General features: G+C 33.3%; 1 protein-coding gene and 1 pseudogene across 10 annotated transcripts in view; both read left to right on the forward strand.

Annotated features, from left to right (window-relative positions):
• Positions 1-25,248, forward strand: part of SCAF8 (SR-related CTD associated factor 8) — a 260,824-nt gene that overhangs the window by 51,088 nt on the left and 184,488 nt on the right. For 6 of the 10 annotated variants that reach the window (XR_001627207.2, XR_008916713.1, XR_001627208.2 and 3 more), the window contains 7 exons: positions 4,022-4,183; positions 8,756-8,912; positions 9,511-9,641; positions 13,831-14,007; positions 15,083-15,162; positions 16,805-16,922; positions 25,113-25,244. Coding sequence is in view for 5 of the 10 variants with exons in the window: in XM_016428984.2 (XP_016284470.1) it covers positions 4,022-4,183; positions 8,756-8,912; positions 9,511-9,641; positions 13,831-14,007; positions 15,083-15,162; positions 16,805-16,922; positions 25,113-25,244 (957 nt within the window). In the remaining 5 variants the exon portion in view is untranslated. The remainder of the gene's footprint in view (positions 1-4,021; positions 4,184-8,755; positions 8,913-9,510; positions 9,642-13,830; positions 14,008-15,082; positions 15,163-16,804; positions 16,923-25,112; positions 25,245-25,248) is intronic. The other 4 variants (XR_008916715.1, XR_008916714.1, XM_016428986.2 and 1 more) reach the window with 1 other exon arrangement.
• LOC130457482 (ribonucleoside-diphosphate reductase subunit M2-like) lies at positions 16,941-25,099 on the forward strand (annotated as a pseudogene).

Below are 25,248 nucleotides of genomic sequence, written 5' to 3' on the forward strand. Positions count from 1 at the left end.
TAGCCACACTTCTTGTGGTGGAAAAAAATTGGAAAATGAGGGAGTGTCCCTCAATTGTGGAATGGCTGAACAAATTGAGATATATGATGGTGATGGGATACTATTGTGCAATAAGGAATGATAAACTTTCCATATGAGCTGGGAAGACCTCCACTAGCTGATGCAGAATGAAATGAGCAGAACCAGGCATTGTACATAGAGACTCAAACATTGAGGGATGATCATAGGTAATCAACTTTGTTACTGATAGCAGTGCAATGATCCTGAGGGGATTATGAGAAAGAATGTTATCTACATTGAGAGAAAGAACTGCGGAAGCAGAAACATAAAAGGAAAACATTTGAGTTTTTACTTTTTTATATGGGTATTGGATCCAGGGTTTTGTTTTTTAAAAGATTATTACAAAAATGAATAATATAGAAATAGTTATTTAGTGATAACATATGTATAACACAGTGGAATTGCTTGTCAGCTCTGGGAGGTGAAAAAAAGGGAGGGAAAGAACATGAATCATATAACCATGGAGAAATACCTAAATACAAAATACAAAAATAAAAAAAGAAATGATGGACAGGATGATTTCATAGGAATATTGATTTAATGGTGATAGACTCAACCATTCTCAGCAATACAACGATCCAAGACAATTCTGAGGGACTTACAACAAAGAATGCTATCTGAATTTGAAAACTTCCTGTCTTTCACAAATTTATCTCTTGGGAGATGGCTCTGAGAGACCGCCAGATCTGAGAGACTTTGAAAAGATTTCCCCCAGTTTTCTGCTTTCCTTCTAATTTTGGTAACATTTGTCTTATTTGTAAAATAAACTTTTCAGTTTAATGTACTCAGAGCCATCCATTTTACATCTTGCAAACTCTCCATCTTTTGTTTACTTGTAAATTCGTCTTATATCCAAAAATATGAAAGTTATTTTACTTTGTCCTAATTTGCTTATAACTCCTTTTTATGTCTAAATTATTTATCCATTTTGATCTTAGTGAAAGGTGAAAGATATTGGCCTATACCTAGTTTGTGCCAAATTACTTTTCATTTGTCTTAGCAGTTTTTGCCAAATAGTGATCTTACTACAGCAGCCTGAATCTATATTTTTGCCAAATTGAAGGTTACTATAATCTTTTACTACTATTTGCAGTATGTCCATCCTGTTCTACTGATCTACTTTTCTATTTCTTAGCTGATAACCAGATAGTTTTGATAATTACACTGCTTTATAATATAGTTTAAAAATCTGGTACTACTAGACCTTCCTTAGATTTTCCCCCATTAATTCTTTTGCTATTTTTGATCTTTTGTTTTTATTTTTCTAGCTCAATAAGATTCTTTTTTAATTAAGTGGGAATAGCATTAAATAAATAGATTGGTTTAGGCAGGGTTGTCATTTTAATTATGTTGGCTCTGCCCATCTATGAAGAGTTATCATTTCTCTAGTTATTTTGATCTATTTGGGTAAAAAGTGTTTTATGATTATATTTGTATGGTTCCTGGATTTGTTTTGGCAGGGCAACTCCCAATATTATTCTTTCTGTAATTATTTTAAATGGAGTATTTCTCTCTTCTTATAATACTTTATTAGTAATATATTAAAATACTGATGATTTGTGTGGGTTTATTTTACATTCTGCTACTTTATTAAAATTACTGATAGTTTCAACTAACTTTTTTAGTTGAATCTCTGGGCTTTTCCACTGTCCACTATTCCAATAATGTCATATTGTCAGCAAAAGGTGATAGTTTTATTACCTCTTTGTCCATTCTGATTCCTTCACTTTCTTTGTCTTCTCTTATTGCTATTGCTTACATTTCTAATATTATTTAAAATTATATCAATTTTTTTAGAATAAAATTTTTACTGATATTTGTCTCTTCCTTACTAAAATTTCTTGCAATTTTACATCTTCCAGAGAGCTAATCCATAAATAAATAATATTTTTAAGGGAAAAAATGGAAGACCAAAAAAAGCTATAAAATGATTGATACATTGCAAAAGTCAAATCTAGCACACTTCTGAATGGGGTCCCCTCTCTTCAGAGTGGGATGGGCATCTCTTTCAACTTCCTTTTTTTGGAATCAGGCTAATTCTTTATAACTTTTTACCATTCTCTTTTGATCTTTTCATTTATATTATTGTGGTCATGTAAATTTTTTTGCTTGGCTCTATTTCATTCTGCATGGGATTATGTAAACCTTATGTTTCTCTGTATTCATCCTATAGTTGGAATGCCCAGCCTGGAGTCAGAAAGACCTGAATTCAAATTTGGCTTCACACATTAGGTGTGTGACTCTGGGCAAGTCACTTAATCCTGTTTGCTCCAGTTTCCTCATCTGTCAAAAAAATAATAATAATAAGGAATGATAAGGAAATGACAAACTACTCCAGTAACTTTGCTAGGAAAATCTCAGGTGGAGCATATGAAAGTTGAATATGACTGAACAAGAAAATATTTATTTTCACAATTTATTTAGCCATTCCTAAATTGATGAATACTTTAACCATAATTCCATTTGTTTCCTCCCACAATAAATACTACTATAAATATTTTGATATATATAGAGACTTTCTTCTTATCAATGATCTTACTTGAGTATAAATCTGAAAGTGGAATTTCGGCGTTAAAGTGATAGCTATTTTAGTCAATTCACATAATTTCAGATTGCTTTCCAAAATGATAATACTGATTCATGGCTGCACCAATGATGCCTCTTCTCCCTTACATTAATCCTTATTCCAGTTGTTTTGGAGATCGGCTATGCCTGGCACATAGAAAAAACTATATTAATGTTACTTATTAACAGTACTACTAACTACTCCTTACTGTTGGTAATTATTAGGATTATCAGGTTATGTAGTTAAAGTAAATAACTTTTTTAGTTTATACACTACTGTAAATTTATTATGGTTTGTGATTGGATTATACTAAGCAGATAGGCTGATGCTGATTAGTTTCTAAGAAATAGTAATATAAGAACTAGTAATTTGAATGGCACAAATAGTAACTGTGTTTGAAGGAACCGTGTTTAAAAAGGTGTATTCAGACTCTAATAATTTCCAGGTAAACCTTCATTTGTTTTCACTTTTTGAAATTGTTTAAATTAGTAGAATTTTGCAAAAATTGTCTTTAATGAACTTTTATTATCTCTCCTCATTAAACTACAACAATTTTTTTTCAACTTATATGGTATTTGTTATCCATTAACTATTACTGATGAAAAAATAAAACCAAAAACATATTTTCTTTTTATTTTCATGTGGATAAAAAGTACAGTATAGTAATGCTTTTTTAGGAACTTAACTCGTTACCTCAGATGGCAAGTCTTATATTGATTGCAATTTGGGGGAAATACCACTATAACTGTTTTTAGAAACATAATATATTTAAAATAACTATTGGTCTGTTGGTTAATAGATTTAAAATAGTTTTGATTATGAAGTATGTTATTTTTCAGTCGGTAAACATTTATTATATGTCTATATGTTGAGCACTGTGGTCACAATTCTGTGGTAATATTTATCTAAAAAAAATTTCCCTCATGCCAATATAGAAATCTGTGATCTTATTCATTTGAAGTTTTAGTGGAAATAGGTTAGATACATATTGGTGATGTATTTCTCAGAGATTCATTTATTTACTTAATAATTGTTCTTTTTACTGAATTGACTCCCTTCATTATCATAGTTTTGTCATGAGTATATTTAAACTTATAACTGGGATTTAGGTCCTGTCATTCATTACATGTATATACAATAGCCACCATCAGTTCTTGGTGGTAAAACTATTAGATGAATTTAAATGTTTTCCTTACATTTTTAGACTTTGCTTTATATTATCAGCTAATCTACTACCAGACTGGCATGATTCTAAGGTTCAGGTGTTTTTCCTGCTATTAAGAAGAGCTACAAACTAAGAACTTATGCCCAAATTACAATTTTATTGTTTGTATAGAATTTGTGATGTTTTGTCATGAGATTTAAAATTTTGCCTCACTTTCTTCTCTTTTCTAGTGTAAACCAGAATATAAAGTACCTGGACTTTATGTTATTGACTCCATTGTACGACAATCTCGACATCAGTTTGGTCAAGAAAAGGATGTGTTTGCACCCAGATTTAGTAATAACATCATTAGCACTTTTCAGAATTTATATCGTTGCCCTGGTGATGACAAGGTATGCTATTTTTTTTTTAAGGGTTTACTTGTCATAGGAAGCTTAATTTGTGGACTTCTCCTTCAAGAGGTTAGTAGATAAATTTCACAAGATCCAGAAACTTGGAGGGGGGAAAATTATGTCTTTTTAAACTAACCTTTAAGAACCTAGGACCTCACATCTCTAGCCTGGCTGTCAATCCACTGAGCCACCTAGCTGCATCCTGTACTGTTTTTCTTTAATAGTTTAGTGTTTTAGTATAGGCAAACAATAATGTGTAAATAACAGTGGATTTGGAGTAAAAAGATGTGAATTCAAAAATCTTATAAACACTAAACATATTCTTATTTGTTGACTGATACCAAAGTAAAACTTGTTTTAAACTGGTTTAGATTCTTTGTAATATAATACAAAAGTCTATCAGCATGTGGAGGGAAAGAAATATTAAATATACTGAAATTGAACTAAAAATACAATTTATTTATCTTAACATGGTAGATAGGTAATTTATTATCCTTATTTTACATATGAGCATCAAAATTCCTAGAGTTTTTTGGCAATTGCTACAAGATTCTGAGACAGACCTGGAGTACTTTGGTTATAATATTTGAAAATAAGTTTTGATGCAGTACAAAAAAACTTGAATCTGAAAATAGTATGAGATAATAGTTGTGAATTTAGGGTAAGCAGCTAAACCTAGAGTAGAGCTGAGAGATGTCTTAAAAGATCCAACAGGCATAAGAAATTCATAGCAGTCAAATATAAACTAAGTAGTAACCTAAATAGTAAGTAGTAGCAGGAACTAAAATAAAGATTAGTCTTAAGAGCTTAATAAGGCAGAAATTTGTGTAATCCAGCAGTAAGAAAGAATTGAAAATGGAGTCATTGGAATTCCCATAGGCTTAAGGTTTTTCTTTGATTTCTGTGAATGATGAACCAGTTCTAGCATGACCAGGTCTAGATGCACAGGAAAATGGTATTTGTCTAGAATGGAGGTATGGAGATGTCAATAGGACATAGGGCAGGGCAATTCTTGATAGAGACTTTAAAGTCAAGACTTAGACCTTAGTTGCAGAAATAAAATTAAGGAAGAGCGTGTGATTTAGGAAATAATACTCAATGTAGCAAATTTGTACCAAGTCTATGGGAAGATTGAAAGTGTTGACTAGACATGGTTATATCAACACAGTATTATGACATCATACACACATTTGTTTTTTAAGAAATGTGTAGTCTGATGAAGAGAAAGCATTGCCACTCATAAATAAGGAAGAATTTAGTAGACATTGGAGAAATGGGATATGTAGGGACTGTGCATATATATAAAAAACTCAAAATGACTTGAAGTATCATTAAGAGAGTAAAATTACAGTGATAATGGAGTAATAATACAGGGGAAGATATATAGACGTGTTTAATATTAGTTTTTTGTATAGTGATTGATTATAGATGTTCATTACAGAGTGACTAGAAATAAAAAATGTTTACAGAGATCTAAATGTAGGTATATTTTGCAGAAGAACTTGTGGCAAAAACTGAATGTAGAAAGAGAAAAAAAAACCAGGTCAAACCTGAGAGAGAGGGAGAGGGAGAAAGAGAAGGAGAAGGAGAGGCAGGCAATATTCATTAAACTGAGACTTATGTGGGAACAAGAGGGGGGGAAATGGTAGAAAAGAATTGTCATTAGATTTTTTTGGACCTGGCCCTTACAGAGTTTGATCATGAATCAAGGAAGATAACTGTTATTAAAAGAATTTTTTTCTGAGTTTTAGTTGTTGATTCAAAAATATGAGTGCCATGTGTGACTCAGATACTTAAATACAACTAACATGTCTCTTTTAATTAAAGACCAAAAATTCTCAGTTCCTTCAAGTGGTTTTTATGTAAAAAGAGATTAAAGTACTTTACCATCTTGATCACTTTTTCTGAACTTTCTCCAAATTAAAAATGTGCTTCTAAAAATGTAGTGCCCCAAACTATACACAGTACTCCAGATGTGGTCAGACCAGGGCTCAATACAACATAGTTACTCCTTTCATAATATTGACCATTATGCCTCTGTTAATGCAGCCTGACATCAGATTTGCATGGAGAGGGGGAAGGGGGGCCAGGGGAGGGAACGGACTTGTCATTTCACACCTTTGACCAATATTGAACCTGAAATCCTTTAAAACCTCAATATTTTTGTAGACCAAAGATCATTTAGCCAAGGTTTTCCCCTCTTTTGTACTATTGTTCTGATTCTGAGTGTAAATCCTTTATTAGTATAAAATTTCATTTTAAGACTGTCAGCCATATTTTCTAAACTATTGAGACATTTTGGATCCTGTTATCTAACATTTTTATCCCTCTTATCCTTACATGGTCTGCAAAATTCATTAAGGATACCATCTGTGCTTTTTATCCATGTTCATATACATTTCCTTCCACTTCAGACTTTCTTTAAAGTTAACATTGTTTCATTAATGACTAATTTTTCGATCTGGCATTCAACCAGTTTGGAGTTTATCCTAAACAATTCTTTTTCCTAACTTGGCTACAAGAATAGCATGAAAATTTGTCAAAATACTTTACCAAAAGGGTCAAAAGCCTTTGGCTTTGGGTGAATACTGATTCTTTTTGTATATGTTTATTAACCATCCTCTTAGTAAGACATTTTAGAATTTGGCTAACCTAGTTTTCAAGCTTTTTTTGCCTTCTCCCTTTGAAAACTCAACAAAGCATTTGTCCTTCAGTGTTTTTTGTTTGTTTGTTTTTGTTTTTTTAAAACCCTTACCTTCCCTCTTGGAGTCCAAGGCAGAAGAGTGGTAAGGGCTAGGCAATGGGGGTTAAGCAGCTTGCCCAGGGTCACACAGCTGGGAAGTGTCTGAGGCCAGATTTGAACCTAAGACCTCCAGGTCTCTAGGCCTGACTCTCAATCCACTGAGCCACCCAGCTGCCCCCTGTCCTTCAATGTTTATTCCCTCTCCCCCCATTTTCTTTGATGTTTCAAAGATCATCAACAATGATCTGCAGAAGCATCTGCCAATTTTTTAACAACTGAAATACTTTATTTGGACTTAGTAACTTGAACTCATGATGAGCACATAGGTACTATATTATGTCAGTTTCATATTAGCTATTTTAACCCTGTCATTTATCCACAAATCATTTTTTTTTGCAGAGAAAGCAGTAACAAAATAAAAATTCGTTAGCTCTGCATTGTCTTTATTTCGTTCACATTGTTCTTTCCATTCCAAGCCACTAGGTGACATTAATTGTTATTCCTTTTGGGCTGTTTTAAGAAAGGCAGGACTCTGGACAAGATAGTTTTACCATTCTTAGCTTTGATCAGACCACATCTAGAGTATTGTGCTCAATTTTGTGTGCCATATTTTAGAAATTAATAAGTTAACATTTATTAAACTTCTGCTTTATACTTCGTACTTAGTTTACAAATGCAAAAATGAAACAATCTCTAACAGTTATATTGTAATGATAAGAGTTTTACATTATAACAGATATACATATTCTAAGAATAATAATAAAAGTAATATGGATAAATACAAAGTAATTTGGGGGAAGGTAAGGGCTTTAGTAAGTAAAGGAGTGCATAAAGGAAAGTTTTCATATAAAAAGTGGTGCTTTAGGTGTGTCTTGAAGAAAGTTCTCTGAAGTGGAGTTGAGGACAGGTGCACATTCCAAATTTGGGGGATGGCCAAAGGCAGAGATGGGAGATGGAGTGCCTTATTTGAGCAACAGAAATCCAGTTTTACTGTATTATAGAATGAAAGAGTAATGGTCCAATGAGGTTGAAAAGGTAACTTGTAATAAAGTTGAGAAGGACATTAAAGGTATTAGGATTTGATTGCAGAGAAAATTGGAAGCTACTGGAATTAGTAATGTTGAGTAAAATGTACCGATCTGTGCTTAAGGAAGAAATCCTTATTAGCAAAATGGAGATTAGTTGTAGTAGGAAAAGGCAAGGCAGGAAGACCAATTTGGAAGCTATTGCAATAATCTAGGCAAGAGATAATTAGTTGTGAGTTGAGAGAGAAGAGGTCACGTGTGAGATCTTATAGAGGTAGAAATAGCAAAATTTGACAACTGATTGGCTATGTGGAGTAAAGGCTAGTGAAGAGTGAATAAATGTGGGGAAAAGGATGGTGCCAGAAAAAAAGAAAGAGGTTTTGGGCGACAGGAAAAAATAAGAAGTTGTGTTTGGATCATGTTGCATTTGAGATTCCTTAGGACGCTGCTAATTATTTAGCACTGAGCTAGGGGATGGGAGGGGCTTGAATAAAACATGGCTACCTCTCATTCTTTTAGATATATTTAGGAAAGCCTAATGGCAGAATGAATGTACCTTGTGTAGTTTCTTCTATACCACTAACTTAGGCACTGGAAGAATCTGATTTGAGACAAAATATTTAATATATAAATTCAAAAGCTACTTTAAATAAATATAGCAGTTAAGTTAGCTATGCTTACATTGTTTTAAGATAAATGTTGCTAAATTATAGTTCTATAAGTAAAAAGATTAGCACATTACCATGATTTTTAAATAGTTTCTAAATTTAAATGATTATATTTTATATTTCTTCTCTTTCCCAGAGTAAAATAGTCAGGGTTCTAAATTTATGGCAGAAGAATAATGTGTTTAAGAGTGAAATTATTCAGCCTCTTCTTGATATGGCAGCAGGAATTCCACCACCAGTTGTCACACCTATTTTGCCAAGTACAGCAGCATCTATGAGCAACAATACCCCAGGTATTTTGTGAAATTATTTTTCTATTATGCATTTTTAAATTAAAAATTTTTTTACATCCCTGTTTGTTTTCAGATGTTTATTTGTTGTTGTTAAAGTAGTTATCTGATGGATAAATCATCCCAGTAGTATGTAGTTAGGAATAAAAATTGTTTTTATGAAATGATCATTTAAAAATATTGAAAAGGTAGAAAATTTTTCTTTATGGACTAAATGATAAAATACTTTTAATTTACTAAATTTTAGAGAATACTTCAATAAAATAAAATTTAAAGGTTTTTCTTACATGTCTTATTAGATTTTCCTTAACGTATGCATTAAATGTATTTTAAATTGTAGTATGTATATTGAACATTGTAAAGTAAAAGCCTTTTTTTAAAAATTAAAAGTACTTTCAGGAATCCTGAGAAAAATTCACTAGTGAAATAAAATTCTTAATTAAGTAATTGCTCCAAATCTGTTTAATAAAGACTAATTTGCTTGCATATTGCTTTCTAACTATGTGGCCTTGTTGGGTATAATTAAAAATATGAATGTGAAAAGTGCTTAATAAGTATAATTTTAGTATGTCTTCCTGTTCATATAAAACTTTTTTAAAAGGAACTCCTGTGACACCTGTTACTCCAGCAAATGTGGTTCAAGGTTTGCCTGACCCTTGGGTATCTCAGATAGCAAATACAGATACACTGGCTGCTGTGGCACAGATTTTACAAAGTCCTCAAGGCCAACAGGTTAGTATTCTCATCTTGGTACGAAAATGAACACAAAGCATATTTAATGCTGTTAATTAAATGTGTTAGAGAGTCTCATTTGTTTATATAATAAAAATTTTCATTACCATTACTGTATTGTTGTTTTCATGATCTCTTTTTATAGGGTTATTGTTGCTATTAGTGCAGATTTCAACACCTCATTATTCTGTGTGACTAATATACAACCTCATGTCAATCCTTAGTACAGGATCAATCCAGCATGGTATAAGTTTTCTCACATTGGAACTTTAAGACTGGCTATTAGTATACCATTCCTCTTCTTTTGCATGATATGCCCATTTCTTTTTTGGTTCATCTAGTTGACTCTATTATTTCTCACTTTCATGTGATTATGTTGTTTTTTTAACCTTTCACCATTTTTAAGATTTTAGAAATAAGTTTGTATTCTATATCAGTATTACTTTGGTTGTTATAGCTGTCTATATAGCAGAGAGAATTATTTTCTAGCTTAGTGTTTCAGCTGTTTTTGGTTTCCTTAGTTTTTGGATTGATCTGTCTTGATTAAATTTATCCAGCAAATAGTTTGTGTCAGTGTTTATTCCTTTATCCATTTTCCATTTATTTTATTGGTGTTAGTATCTTGTTTAAATAGGTCTGCCTAGAGTTGTTTTACTTAAATACTTTTGATTACTTTTGTTCCAATTTGATAGTAATATTTATTTCTGTTATAAGAAGTCAGTGCTCTGACTGAATTGAATGTCATTGGTAATCATTTCGTTTCTGTTAAGATTTGAATCATTTTTTTGTTGTCGATTTAACTTTTTTTCTGAACACAAATAATTGTATACTTCTACATTGCTTTCACATATATTTTCTTGTTTCTACTAAACTAATCTTGTGCAGAAAGCAGCTAAGATATTGTTATCTCCACTTTATAGCTGAGGAAACTTGAAACTTTTCAATAACAGAACTAAAACCATAATTCACTTTTCATTCTCAGACCAAACAAAGTCCCCCTCCCATTCCTCTATTCCTTTCTTTTCTTCTTCTTCTTCTTCTTATTTGTTATTCTCTCTGAAATGCAAATGTAGTGTGCAAAATAAATCTCATTTCATTCCCTTTATGACTTCATAGGTTTTTCTAATAGTTGTTTACTTTGTTTATAAATCAGTATAACCACTCCCCTTTAGTTCATGTTGTAGGATTGAGTGATAAATGCATCTCATTTTAATAAATATAGTAATAGTCCTTTGCGCAGTATAGAAAAATGGATCTTTTTCATTGTTTTTACTGCTACACTAGTCCATGTCCTTATCACAATCACAGCTCTATAATTGCAGTATTATGCTAATTAATGTTCCTTTCCAGCCTCTTCTTTCTAATTTATTCTGTATCTAGTGGCAAATTTAGTCTCCCCTCAAATACTAGGTTTGACATTCTTAGCCTCTCTAAAAACCTTTCAAGAGCTCCCCATTGATCCCACTGCTAGTCTGGCATACAAGGCTCTTAATAATCTGAACCCTTACTCTCTCCTGTTTACACAGAATATACTCTTCATTTTAAATGAGCCAGTGTATTCTGTATCATTTCCTTTAGCATCTTAATGTTTCAAAACAATCTTTTTTATGTATTCTCTCTATTAGATTGTGTAATTCTTAAGAGTAGTACCCTGTGCCTGTGGTCTTTATTGATATTTGCTGTGTTTAAACAGTGCTTTGCACACAATAATTTAATAAATGTCTTTCATTAAGTTTTTCATTTTATAAATCTTAACATCCACAACTACATTGTGACTATCAAAGACAAGATATTGTCTTCTCAGCAACATGCATACTTTCATACATATTAAAATATTATATATTAAATCAGATATTCATTGTTGATGATTAAAAGACTAAAAGATTTCATTTTCAATTATATCAGTAATTAGTCATCTTATATGAACTAAAATGATTTTCTTTTGCTTTAAATAAGTAGTGATTTATCATTAAAAGGCAAATTCTCATTAAAGAGGTATTAATGTGTACCAATATCCTTACCAATAATTTTTGTTGAATGGTGGAATTTTTGAGATTAAATCTTGATTACTAAATGATACGTCTCTTTTTTAAAAATCTATTTTTTAAATTTTTATTTAGTCAATTTAGAACATTATTCCTTGGTTACAAGAATCATATTCTTTCTTTCCCTCTCCTCACCCCACTCTTCCCGTAGCCAACACGCAATTCCACTGGGTATTACATATGTCCTTGATCAGAACCTATTTCCATATTGTTGATGTTTGCACTGGGATGTTCATTTAGAGTCTATATCCCCAATTCATATCCCCCTCGACCCATGTAATCAAGCAGTTGTTTTTCTTTGGTGTTTCTACTCCCACAGTGTTTCCTCTGAATGTGGATAGTGTTCTTTCTTGTAGATCCCTCCAAGTTGTTCAGGATCACTGCATTGCCACTAATGGAGAAGTCCATTACATTCGATTGTAACACAGTATATCAGTCTATGTGTACAGTGTTCTCCTAGTTCTGCCCCTTTCACTCTGCATCACTTCCTGGAAGATCATTCCAGTTCACATGGAATTCCTCCACTTTATTATTCCTTTTAGCACAATAGTATTCCATCACCAACAGATACCACAATGTGTTCAGCCATTCCCCAGTTGAAGGGCATCCCCTCATTTCCCAATTTTTTGCCACCACAAAGAGCGCAGCTATGAATATTCTTGTACAAGTCTTTTTTCCTTATCTCTTTGGGGTACAAACCCAGCAGTACTTTGGCTGAATCAAAGGGCAGACAGTCTTTTAGTGCCCAACTTATTCAACTCTTAATTTAACTGAAATATTCTAAACACTTTAAGTATTAAGATTGTTTAAAAAATAAAGGAGGAAATTTTCCTTTTAATTTTTCTGTTGATGTTACCACCTTTTTTTCTTCCATATTTACAAACTCGCCTGTTGAAAAAGGCCTTTTAAACCCAAACTTGCCTTACTCTTAGAGAAGACAGGAACTAGACAGCAGTTGGGGATGGAAACTTAGGTATATGCTCTACATTTTCTGGTGTAAAAAGTTTAGTAAAGTCAAAGGAAAGGGGAATGGGGAAATTTGCCAATTTCTTTTCATCCTTTCTTGATTTTTTTTTGGATGTGGCTTCATTCACTTAGTTGAGATAAATATTCTCAAAGAAATATGTTTTTTTGTAGAGATGTATAAACATAAGGCACTTAGTTCATTACTGTATAACAATTTTGGATTGTCACAGAGCCTGAATTCTAATACCCTCTTTACCACCTGCTGCTTATGACCTTTGACCAGTCCATTAAATATCTATATCTATAAAAATGAAGGGATCAAAGTAAAACTTCTGAAGTTTTAGCTCTAAATACATGATTATTATAGGTGTCTCCTCCATTGATGCAGAGTCCAACATTGCTTTACTAGATGGTTTCATTGGAGTGTTTGAATGTTCAGGGAAGATAGCACCTCTGATGTGAAGGTTTGCTGAGCCATTTTCAGGTCTGCTTATCTACTTTTAGTATCTACCTTTCACCCAGCTCTCACTTGTGGCTCCCAAGAATCTGTAGCACATGAAGCAGTCACACTGTAGTAAAACCTTCTTTGCAGAAGGGTTTACACCAGGTTAAGACCTCAAAGCTACCTACGAGTTAGGCATGACAAACCTGTGAAGACTTCCCTGGGTGGAACAGTCAGATGAGAACAGTTTGTTCCAGTGGTCATGAAAGCAGTTAAAGCAGGCACTAAGAAGCATCTAAAGCTTGCTCACATATCAAAGATGCCAAGGTAATCCACACTATTTTGAGCCATCTGAGAAAAGATTGTAAATGGTGAAGGAGTAAGTAAATGGAGGGTAGTAGACTCTCTCATAGTTTGTGAAAGTGAAAAGGTAGAATGATAATTTGAATACATGGCAGGGTAAACTAAAATTTTATGATATTAGAAATATAAGTGTGTTTGATGATACTCACAATAAGAAGTCAGAGAAATCCCTCAGGATAAGGAGAGAGGAAAGAGTTTAGAAATAATACAGGGGACAGTCTGTAAGAGGAGATTGTAGTGGATGGAATCAAGTGCATAGGAAGTGTGGTTAATACCTTCTACTTGTGATCTATTGACATTTTTGGTAGTTAGGATGTTTTTATTAAAAGTTCCATCATGTTTTTGTTTCTTAATTATTTTTCCATTTTCCTAGCTTCAGCAATTAATACAAACACTACAGATTCAACAGCAGAAACCACAGCCTTCACTACTTCAAGCACTGGATGCTGGTCTTGTTGTTCAGTTGCAGGCCTTGACAGCACAACTTACAGCGGCAGCTGCAGCAGCCAATACTCTCAATCCACTAGACCAAGCAGTCTCCTTTAATAAGGTATACGTTAGAATAAAAACTTTGATTTATATTGTTTTTCAATAAAAATCCTGCTTGATTATTTATAATTTTTGTGTCAAGACTTATTTGATTAGGTGTTAAAATCAGCCATATAAAAACATTTTGAATGTGTTTTGGACTTAAAAGCAGATTCCCTTTCTTAGTAATGGTTTGGACTTTTATGGTATAGGATATATTTTTATATTTCAAAATGAAGCTTTAAAAATATATATGTATATTTTTAAAGTAGATAATTATTCATCTGAATCAAACTATTATTTTTCAAAATGTGTTTCTACTAATAGTGCTGGTTCATTAGTCACAATTTCCACTTACAATCTTAGATTTACTTAAAATTGGCTGATATTGAACTGTTTAGTTAATTTGAGATAAAAATATAAGATGTTAAGATTTCAATGATTGTTCTTATTTATATAATTCTTAAAGATTTAGAGTGTGATTTCCTCACAATAACTTTGCAAAGTAGGAGTATAAGTATTATTATTCTTATCTTACAAATTGGGAAACTTATATCCATTACAGTGAAGTGACTTCATAATAATAATAATGATCAGTATTTGAACGCAGGCCTCCTAATTACTGATTATTTTTATTATCCCATTATTCTATTATGCCATACTGCTTTTCTTAACAGGAACCATTTTATAATTTACCATAAATGTATTTGAGTGATATATTATACTTAAGCAATTTTGTAAATGTAGTTTTTTGCAATTCTTTAAAAATTTTTTTTTAATTTAAAAAGAAATTTTAATTCATAGGTTTCTTCCATTTCTACATAGAAATTTTACTCTTTGGTTCCGTTTCTTATTTTACCTGGTGTATTTGGATAACTTATAAGTGTTTATATTTTATAAACAGATTGCTTTCTTAAACCCTATAAGATTTGAAAATATTAAGAGATAGAGACTACTTATTTTGGTTATTTAAATCCTCAGTTCTTAAAATGGGATATTTTATTTTAAAAAGCAGAAATCTTGATAGATTATTTTAATCTTAAAGTTAACATTACCCATGAATCCCAATCTTCTAATAATTTTTTCCATTTTCTCAGAAGTTGATGGATAGATTTGATTTTGGAGAAGATTCTGAACGCAGTGAAGAAGCTAAAAAGGAAACTCCATCTTCCCAGCTGTAAGATACTACATTTTCATTTTTAATTTTGCGCAAAATTATATAAGAAAAAAATGTGTTTCAATTTTAGGTAATCTTTTGTCACCTTAACTGGTTGATAATAAATGTTTCCTGAATTAATTTAAACGGATAGGTTGTGGAGTTGTTTAGCTTCAGGTTGAGGAATTTGAGCCTCAGTAGATCCTTGGGATAAGTAACTGTGTGTCTGTGCTGCTTTGACTATCTGTTCTTTGTAAGGGCTTAGAGTTAAGATCATTTCTTGAATAATGAGGAACTTAGCACCAAAAGAAACGAATGCATTATTTTCCTGTTGTATTTGTTATTATTGTTTAGTTGTTTTTCAGTTATGTCCAACTCTTCCTGATCTCTTTTGGAGTTTTCTTGCTAAAGATATTTGAGTGGTTTGCCATTTACTTCTCCAGCTCATTTTACAGATGAGTAAATTAAACAATTAGGGGAAAGGGACTTGCCCAGCATCACTGAGCTAGAAATTGTCTGAACTGTGATTTGAACTTAGGTCTTGACTCTAGGCTCAAGATTTTATCCATGGAACAACTAGTCACCCTCCTGCCAAATTAGACTTTCAACTATTAAACTGTTGGGAAACTATTTTGGAACAGTGGGAAAAGCTTTCTCACTATAATATCAATAATAGGATACCTCCCAGCCATCATTCTTGGAATACAATGGGTTGTGAGAAGTGGGAAGAAGGAAACTTGGAAGATGAGCTTTATATTTTTAGTTAGAGTAGAAAAAGACCTTGCGTCATCTTGCCCATCTTACCCTCACACAGAAAAACAATTCAGCAACTCTTGACAGATTGACCTCCAGTAACAACAGCCCCTATGCAACACAGCTTTTATTATTAGACATGTCTTTGTTTTGTTAAACTGAATTCTACTTTGTCATTGGTTTTAGTTTTCCATTTTACTGAAATACAGAACTACTTTTGACAGACGTTCAGATACTTCAACAGCTGTCATGTCTCATAGTCCTTTATCTTTTAGGATAATTTTTTAGGATAAATTTAACCAATTTCATTATCTATTTTCTGCGTGACTTTATATTCTTTCAACATGATTGTTGCCTTCCTCTTGGCATATTCTAATTTAATATTCCTCTTATTGACTCAGTGTTTACTGTTTACGGTACAATATGATGAAAATGCTACCAAATCTTGAATTGGACACTGAATACTACTATTCATCAACTTAAGGCTGTGGTAGCTTTTTATTGGTCAACCACCAGCTCATAATGAAACTTGTGGTCAATAGAAGTCACAAGCTAATAAGTCTCCTGCTCTTTAGAAGATATAAAATAATCATTATAGCTAAATTCTGTTACTATTTTTCCCAAGCTTTAATGCAGCAAATATTACTTTAGGCACAATTATAAAATTTTCTAGAAAACAAAATTTCTAAAAACTTAACAGAAGTACATGGAAACAACAGTTCAGAATCCTGTTAAGTAGAGTGCTGTTCATGAAAAATATTTCCCTTCAGATTTCTTACTAATGAAACCATTTATGAATAATAGATGTTTTACTGAATTGAACATTTTTTTTTAATTAGAAAGCTTATATATTTTTCATCCTGTTGAAGAATTTATTGTCACGTTGTTTTTGTTTTCTCTTCTTTTTTAGCTCTCATGTTTCAGAGTCTGTAAACAACTCAATTTTTCATCAGTTAGCAGAACAACTACAACAACAAAATCTTGAGCATCTTCGACAGCAGCTCCTAGAACAACAGCAACCTCAGAAGGTATATAACCCCATCTTATTACCTCACCTCTACTAGAAATTAACTATACATATTGTTAACTCAATTTTGGATAAAGGATTATAAACCAAGCTTTTTAGCATGTTTTCTTATCACTTTACCATATTTATGGGAAGAGATCGAGAGAGGCATGGAGAACTGGGTCCTAAAGATTTCATTTCAGTGGTGTAAATAAAAAATGTCCTTATAAAAGGCACAAAGTTTATGGAGCACTGGGATAAATGGCTTGTTCATGGTCATACAGCCAGTAGTATGTCAAAGACAGAACTCTTAAAACTAGTTCTCTATCCATACTCTTCTATTCTGCTTCTTTACAATAATTTTATTAGTTTATTCCTTCCCAGAATATATATAGAGGATATGTCTCCAACATTCTTAGTCATTGTCAGAAAACTTAATCTATTCTGATAACTGCTTAAAAGGCTCTCTTAAGGAACCAAATCCCATTCTGACTAACAAATGACTCTCTTCTAAGAGGTACCATGTGTGACATTTGGAATTACTTCATGTTAACATTGGAAGGAAGAAAATTAACTTGTATTCATGTTATTACTTTACAGTTTTTGAAAGATCCTTATTTGGAGGGAAAAGAAAGACAAACAGCTGTCAGAACTATTTACTATTTTCTAGTCTCTACCTAGTAACTTTAAAAGCTTAGGTGAAAATCATTCCATCAATGATTACTTTGTTCCAGAACTGTGCTGCCCTCCAGGTGCTTAAATTTTAGTGGTAGAAATTATGCATTAAAAACATAGATGCATAATTGACTGGCTAAAAATGGGCTCAAACATAGCAGTTTTTGTGGCAACAAAAACTGGAAACAAAGTATAAATACCCATCAAATTAGGAAATGACTGACTAGATTGTGGCACATGCATATAATGGAAAATTATTGTACTAAAAGAAATAATAAGAATGATGAATAATACAAGCATGAAAAGATATACATACATATAGAAAATGAAGTAAACAGAAGCAGGAAAACAATGTTGTAAAAAGTGATTAAAATAAAGTAAATAAAAAGAACAATCACAGAACAATTGAGATTCAGTGTTCTAAACTTTTACAAAGAGCAATTCTGGATCTAGCAGTGAAGTGTGTACCTCCATTCCTTATGTTACCCTCTTTGCTCTTATGCAGAGTTTAGTATGGAACATTGCATTTAATCTGCTAAAATAAAAAAAAGAGATTCTATTATAAGGGGTAGCTTTTAAGGACAGAGAACTAGAGACATCTGAATTGAGTGAGTGAGATCAAAACACAGAATCACAAAAACACAAAGAGTAGAGAGTATAACTTTTAGGAGGTATAAGGATTGAGGAAAGATCATTAAAATTTGGCAAATAAAAATCATTGGTGATTTTAGATAGGGCAATTACATTTGAAAAATTAAATCAGATGTCATATCACAAAAATAATTAGTGACAGTCCATCTTATTTAAATCAGTTTTCTTAATCTGCCTTTTAATGTGCCTGGACTGCTCTGATATACTTGGTGAATAGACCACATCTGTTTATCATCTTTCCATTTTCCTCCTTTAAGTGTGCATAGAATCCATTTAGATTGTCTCACTGGGTAATAGTCATCATATAACTTTGACAAGTAATTTAATAATCAACGAAAGTAACACTAAACTGTAGAAGTTATTAATATTAATGTTTTAAAACTAAATTTAGAACAATCTTAAATTTATTGTTTTTCTTTAGCGTTTAGAGTCTTCCTCCATTTATTAGAACATCTAATAATTTAAATTCTGATATATTAACAGGCTCTAGTAGAACATTAGTATATGTTAGGAGATCAATTCCAGTCCTTCCTAAACTTTCTGACCTTGAGAAAGTAATCTATCTTCTGGACCAAAGTTGCTTATTTCTAAAATGAAGCTATTGGAGTAGATAGTCATGAAACCATTATTTAAAATTCTTTCATACTGGTTCAGGTGCAAGACTTGCTTTTGTTATTTGAAAAACCAAATTATTTCCTAGCAATATTCTCTTGTGTATTTTTAGCTAAATTTTAGTTTTAGGTGGTTTTAGTCATCTTTGTAACATCTATCTAAGAAAGTAAGTTTTGTTCTGAATAGTCTTTTGGCTATTATCTTTTGACCATGATGACTATTATATCATCATAGAGTTCATTTTACTTCATCACATACTACATTTTCTTTCCTCTTTAACAATAATTCACATTTCCTTGTTAATCACTTAACTCCGGAATCTGCATAATCTAAATTATTTTAGTATTTCTGATCTTTAAAATTTAAGTTACATTAATATAGAAAAATGGGCATGTAATGCTAGTCATGTCAGATTAGTAAATCAGAAAAGGTATGGGGATGGGGTGGGGAAGAAGTAGCACCTTTGTTCTTTTATTTGAAAATGGCTAGCTTACTGATGAGATTTCATTCTTAAAGTACAGTGTCCCAAAAGTCTAGTGGAGTAAGTAAATAAAATAAAATATGCTTAAATAGAAATAGTATTTGAAATTTTAATAAATTAGAAATGTTATCAAAATTGTTGTAGTGAATATTTAAATTTATATCTAACACGAATATTAGATATTATTAGTGATATCTCTACTTCTTGAATGATACTAAAATAAGCTGTGACCACATAAAGTGAGTCTACTGCAAATATGTTATTTTTAACTGGGTTCTTGCTGATGTATGATGATAGCACTTTGTCTTCCCCATTATATTTGACAGTATATAATATAGGTTACAATATACAATAATAGTAAGGGGGTATATGATAATATTAATAATATATTGCATACTATTAACAACATACAACCATAGATCTAATACTGTTGAAAATAAATTAGTTTTTAATTCTTGAAGTATTAAGCTTTTTTTTTTTAATCCTCGACATCGCCTTGACTATGTATTGGTTCCAAGAGAAGAGTGGTAATGGCTAGGCAATCAAGGTTAAATGACTTGCCCAGGATCACATAGCTAGGAAGTATCTGAGGTCAGATTTGAACCCAGGACCTCCCATCTCTAGACCTAGCTCTCAATCCACTGAGCTACTCAGCTTCCCCCTGTATTAAGCTTTGATAGTTGAGTGGTCAGTAGACTGAAGTGAGGAGAGACTTGTGGCAGCATGCTATTTCAATAGTTCAAGAATGAGATAATTTGATTGCCTCTATCAAGGTGGTAGCAATATCAGAAAAGGGAAAGTGTAGGAGATTTGAGAGATGCTACAAAGGCAAAGTTAACAGGCCTTATCAATATATTAGATCTGATGGAAGTGAGAGTAAGGATTTAAGGAAAGGAAGATGGTGGTGCCCTTACCAGAGAGATAGAGAATCCTGGAAGGGGCTGGCATTTCACGGGAAAGGTAATGAGTTCAGTTTTGCATTTGGTGAGTTTTAAGATGTCTAAAGGACATCTAGTTCAAGATGTCTTAATAGGAAATTGGAGATGTAAGAGGGTCAGCAGAGTTAGGCATGGATAAGTAGAAAGTTAAGTCTGGAAAGTAGACTAGAAAATCTTTAGCTTAGAGAAGATAATTGAATCCTTGAAATTGGATGAGATCACCAAGTGAAATAATGTATAGACATGATTAACAAATGTGACTTGAATGAAGATCTAGCAAAAGAGATTGAAAAAGTGGTTAGATGAGAAGAACCATGTGCTAATAGACTTCTGAAAACCTAAAGAGAAGAGAGTGTCAAGGAAGAGATAATGATCAACAGTGTCAAAGGCTACAAAGAGGTCAAGAAGCATGAAGATTGAATAAAAGTCTTTGGATTTGGCAATTTAAGAGATCACTGGTAATTTTGGATTAGAATTTCAATTAAGGCCGCTTTGAATGCTTCAGCTTATACCTGTGAGATCAGACGTCTTTCCAGCCGCTCCCTCCCACTCATCTTCTGCTGCCTTTTCGCGACTCACCTGTCTGCCTTCCCGCCGCCGCCTTTCTGTCCTCTCGCACTCAGCTCTGCCCCATGACCGACCAGCAGCAACTTCGCCTTTCCCCCTTTCTAAAGGCACTCCAGCAGATAAGGAGAACACACCTCTATCCCTGAATAGCACTACAGTTCTGGACAGTAAGACAGCAAGAAAGATTTTTCAGGAACCCACGGAGCCGGTAAAAGCCAAAGCACCAAATGGGCCAGCCGGCCCAAGCAAGGAAGACGGGCCACTCCTGAGGGAGAATCCCAAGCGCTTTGTCATCTTCCCCATTGAGTACCATGACATTTGGCACATGTATAAGAAATCATAGGCCTCCTTCTGGACAGCTGAGGAGGTGGATCTTTCTAAGGATATGCAGCACTGGGAAGCTTTGAAGTCTGAGGAGAAGTACTTCATATCTCATGTGTTAGCTTTCTTTGCAGCAAGTGATGGCATAATAAATGAAAATTTGGTGGAGCGGTTTAGCCAAGAAGTATAGGTAACAGAAGCCCCGCTGCTTCTATGGCTTCCAAATTGGAATGGAGAGCATACATTCTGAAATGTATAATCTTCTTATTGACACTTATATTAAGGACCCTAAAGAAAGGGAATTTCTCTTCAATGCCATTGAAACACTACCTTGTGTTAAAAAGAAAGCTGACTGGGCCTTATGATGGATTGGGGACAAAGAAGCAACATATGGTGAACATGTTGTAGCTTTTGCAGCAGTTGAAGGAATCTTCTTTTCTGGTTCTTTTGCATCCATATTCTGGCTCAAGAAACGAGGTTTAATGCCTGGATTAACTTTTTCAAATGAACTTATTAGCAGAGATGAGGATTTACATTGTGATTTTTGCCTGCTTAATGTTCAAACACCTGGTTCACAAGCCTTCAGAGGAAAAAGTGAAAGAAATTATCGTCAGTGCTGTTAGAATAGAACAGGAGTTCTTGACTGAACCTTTGCATATAAAATTGATTGGAATGAATTGCACTTTAATGAAGCAATACATTGAATTTGTAGCAGACAGACTTATGTTGGAACTAGGTTTTAGCAAGATTTTTAGAGCAGAAAATCCATTTGATTTTATGGAGAATATCTCTTTGGAAGGGAAAACTAACTTCTTCGAGAACAGAGTAGGAGAATATCAGAGAATGGGAGTGATGTCAAGTCCAACTGAGAATTCTTTTACCTTGGATGGAGACTTCTAGATGAACTGAAGACTTTGACTTTTTTTTTGCCCCACCAGGAAAATGGAACTTTTAAGGCTACACAGTAAAATGACTGTACTAAGAAATGGCCATTATTGGCATTTGAGACTGTTGTGTAGCTACCTCGGAAAATCTTGTTTAAAGTTGAAAGTGGTATTGCTTGGAGTGCCGTGGTACTTGACATCAGCTACTCAGATTTTTGTGAAAGATCTGAAAATGAAAGTGTTAAAGCTTTTGCAAGGAAAAATAAAAAGAAATTTCAATTAAACAATGGGATTGGAAGCCAGGTTGTAGAGTTAAGAACAAAAGTGGCAGAAGTGGTAGCACCTATTATGGATGACCTGGAGGATTTTAGACAAAAGGCAGAAATTTGTGACAATTATTCAAAAGGAATGGCTTTTTTGAGGATGTTTGTAGGCAGTAGAGAAGGGACCTGTAGACAAAAAGAGACTGAAGATAAGTAATAGAGTGAGGAATCATAGAGGGGGACAATCTGCTAGAGAAGATAGTACAGAATGAGATTAATTGTGCATGTAGAGGGGTTGACCTTAGAAAGAAGGTCCACTTTATCATGATAGGATTGATGCAGGAAGTAGGGACAGAAGGCATTTGAATAATGTGAGATGGGGAGAGAAGGAATTCTTGGCAAATTACTGGGAGGATCAAGAGGAAGATAGATGACCACTTTTCTTCAGGTCTGCTTAGTGTCTTAACTTCATTGGATTTCAGCAGCATTCACTTTGTAGTGTGAAGAAATTTAAAAACCCTGTGTGGCTGCTACTGTCTTTTTATATTCAGATAATTAGTTTTTCTCTTAATGATGTGACTTAGTTATGGTTATTTTCCTCCCTTTCCCCCTCCTGCTCTCTTCTTCTCCTTCCCTTTTTTCCCCTCTTCTCCCAACTTTTCATCTTCCTTTCTCATCCAGAATAAAAATATACAGGTTATGTAAATCCACCTAATTAAATTTCTTTTCAGCTGAGAAGTTTTTTTTTTTTAAACCCTTACCTTCCATCTTGGAGTCAATACTGTGTATTGGCTCCAAGGCAGAAGAGTGGTAAGGGCTAGGCAATGGGGGTCAAGTGACTTGCCTAGGGTCACACAGCTGGGAAGTGGCTCAGGCCAGATTTGAACTTGGACCTCCCATCTCTAGGACTGGCTCTCAATCCACTGAGCTACCCAGCTGCCCCCACAGCTGAGAAGTTTTGACCCTTATTTCCAAGGCTACTTTGTCTTCTTTAAGTAGCCCAATAGTAACTGCCCTGCTCCTGATCATCATCATATATGATACTCAATTTAGTGTGTGCCCCTTAAAGTATACCACAGCTTAGAATTCCTAACCATAAGTAATAGATTATCTTCATTCTCCCAAGTAGCTGGAATAATAAGTGTGTGCCACCACGCTTGGCTGACATACTTCTCTTCTCTGTGACTTTGATTAGAGAAAGGTCATTGATATTGATCTATATGTGCTAATTTCCCAGAGCTACTATATCTAGATGTTATGGTGACATTTTAAAAAGAAATACAATGTGAGTCCCTATTCTCAAATTAAAAGAGAGAAGTTCCTCATTTGAAAATTTTCTTATACCAATAAAATTACTTGTGTAGACTCAGTCCATAATTTCAGGAGTCTGTTTGATGATACACAAATATACACATAATTATTTTTAAAATCTCTAGAAATGAGTAATATTAATTCCATGAAATTTTTTGTTTATGCTTAGTATACATGAAAGAATTTTTTTATTGTAATACACAGAACCTCCCAATAATGAATTTAGCTTAATACAGCAAGAATTTATTACATCTGCTGGATTTGTTTTTAGTGATATCTTGGCTATTGTTTTTCTTCATAGAAAATAGAACATGAGGAAATTTGAATGAATTGAATTTTTTAGGTTTTATTTATAGAACTGTATCCTGAGAAATCTTTACTATAGGATAGAAAATTATGGTTAGATGGTTTTAGATTACTTTCATCTGAAAGCATTGATCTTTACTACACAGTGGTCTTAAGTGGCAAGGAAGACAGACAGACACACACACACACACACACACACACACACACACGCAAACCAATTAACAAATGAATGAATGAATAAATATGTATATTATTTAAAATTTCAGGTAAAATTACTTTAAAATTAGATGGATAGAAGGCTAATCGTGTAAAAGGTAAACTGGACACGTTTTTTTTTTTAACCCTTGCCTTCCATCTTAGTCAATGCTGTGTGGCAGAAGAGTGTGGTAAGGCCTAGGCAATGGGGGTCAAGTGACTTGCCCAGGGTCACACAGCTGGGAAGTGTCTGAGGCTAGATTTGAAACTAGGACCTCCCATCTCTAGGCTTGACTCTCAATCCACTGAGCCTCTCAGCTGCCTCCGGGACACTAACTTTTACAAAACAATAAATTACTCTTTATGTTCATAAAACCTTTTCGTGGAATTAAGCAACAAGTATTTTTAAAATACCTGTCAAGCACATGTATATGGTATTATAGGATTGGATTTATTCTGAAGGGCCCCAAAAGGCAGAACTAGGAGCAGTGAATTAGAAATTATAGAGACTTAATTTCAGAACTATTTTAAACTTCCCCTAAATTAGGACTCTTCAAAAGTGCATTATACTGCCTTGGGAAATGTTTATTGCTGGAGATCCTTAAACTCTGCTGATTGCATTTGGCAGTGATATTGTGGGAAGAATTGACTAGATAACTCCATAGGTCCCCTTTATTCTTGCTGCTTCCCTCCCCTCCCCCCCAATCTTTGACCTCCAGTTAATATCTGACATTTACTAGGTGTTAAGCTCTAGGTAAATCAGTTAACCTTGGTCTGCCTCAATCTTGTAAAATGGAGATAAAAATAGTACCTACATCCTAGATTGATGTGAGAGTCTAATGAAATAATGGTTTAAAAGTACTTAGCACATTGCCTAGTACAGAAAAAGCACTTAATAAAATCTTGTTTCCTTCTTAGGTAATCTCTTTTATGGCATACATGTTTTTGACCATTAATCATATTGGGATTTGATAACATTTGTCTCTATGTACTACTTTTTTTCAATAGGTGACCACTCAGGAGAATCCAGAGAGTACATTTGGTTCCGAGCACTCTGCGTCACCATCACAGGGAAGTAGTCAACAGCAGTTCCTTGAACCAGAGACAAACTTGGATGATTCTATAGATATTCAACAACAGGTAA

The sequence above is a fragment of the Monodelphis domestica genome, chromosome 2 (genome assembly GCF_027887165.1).
Source record: "Monodelphis domestica isolate mMonDom1 chromosome 2, mMonDom1.pri, whole genome shotgun sequence".
NCBI lineage: Eukaryota > Metazoa > Chordata > Mammalia > Didelphimorphia > Didelphidae > Monodelphis > Monodelphis domestica.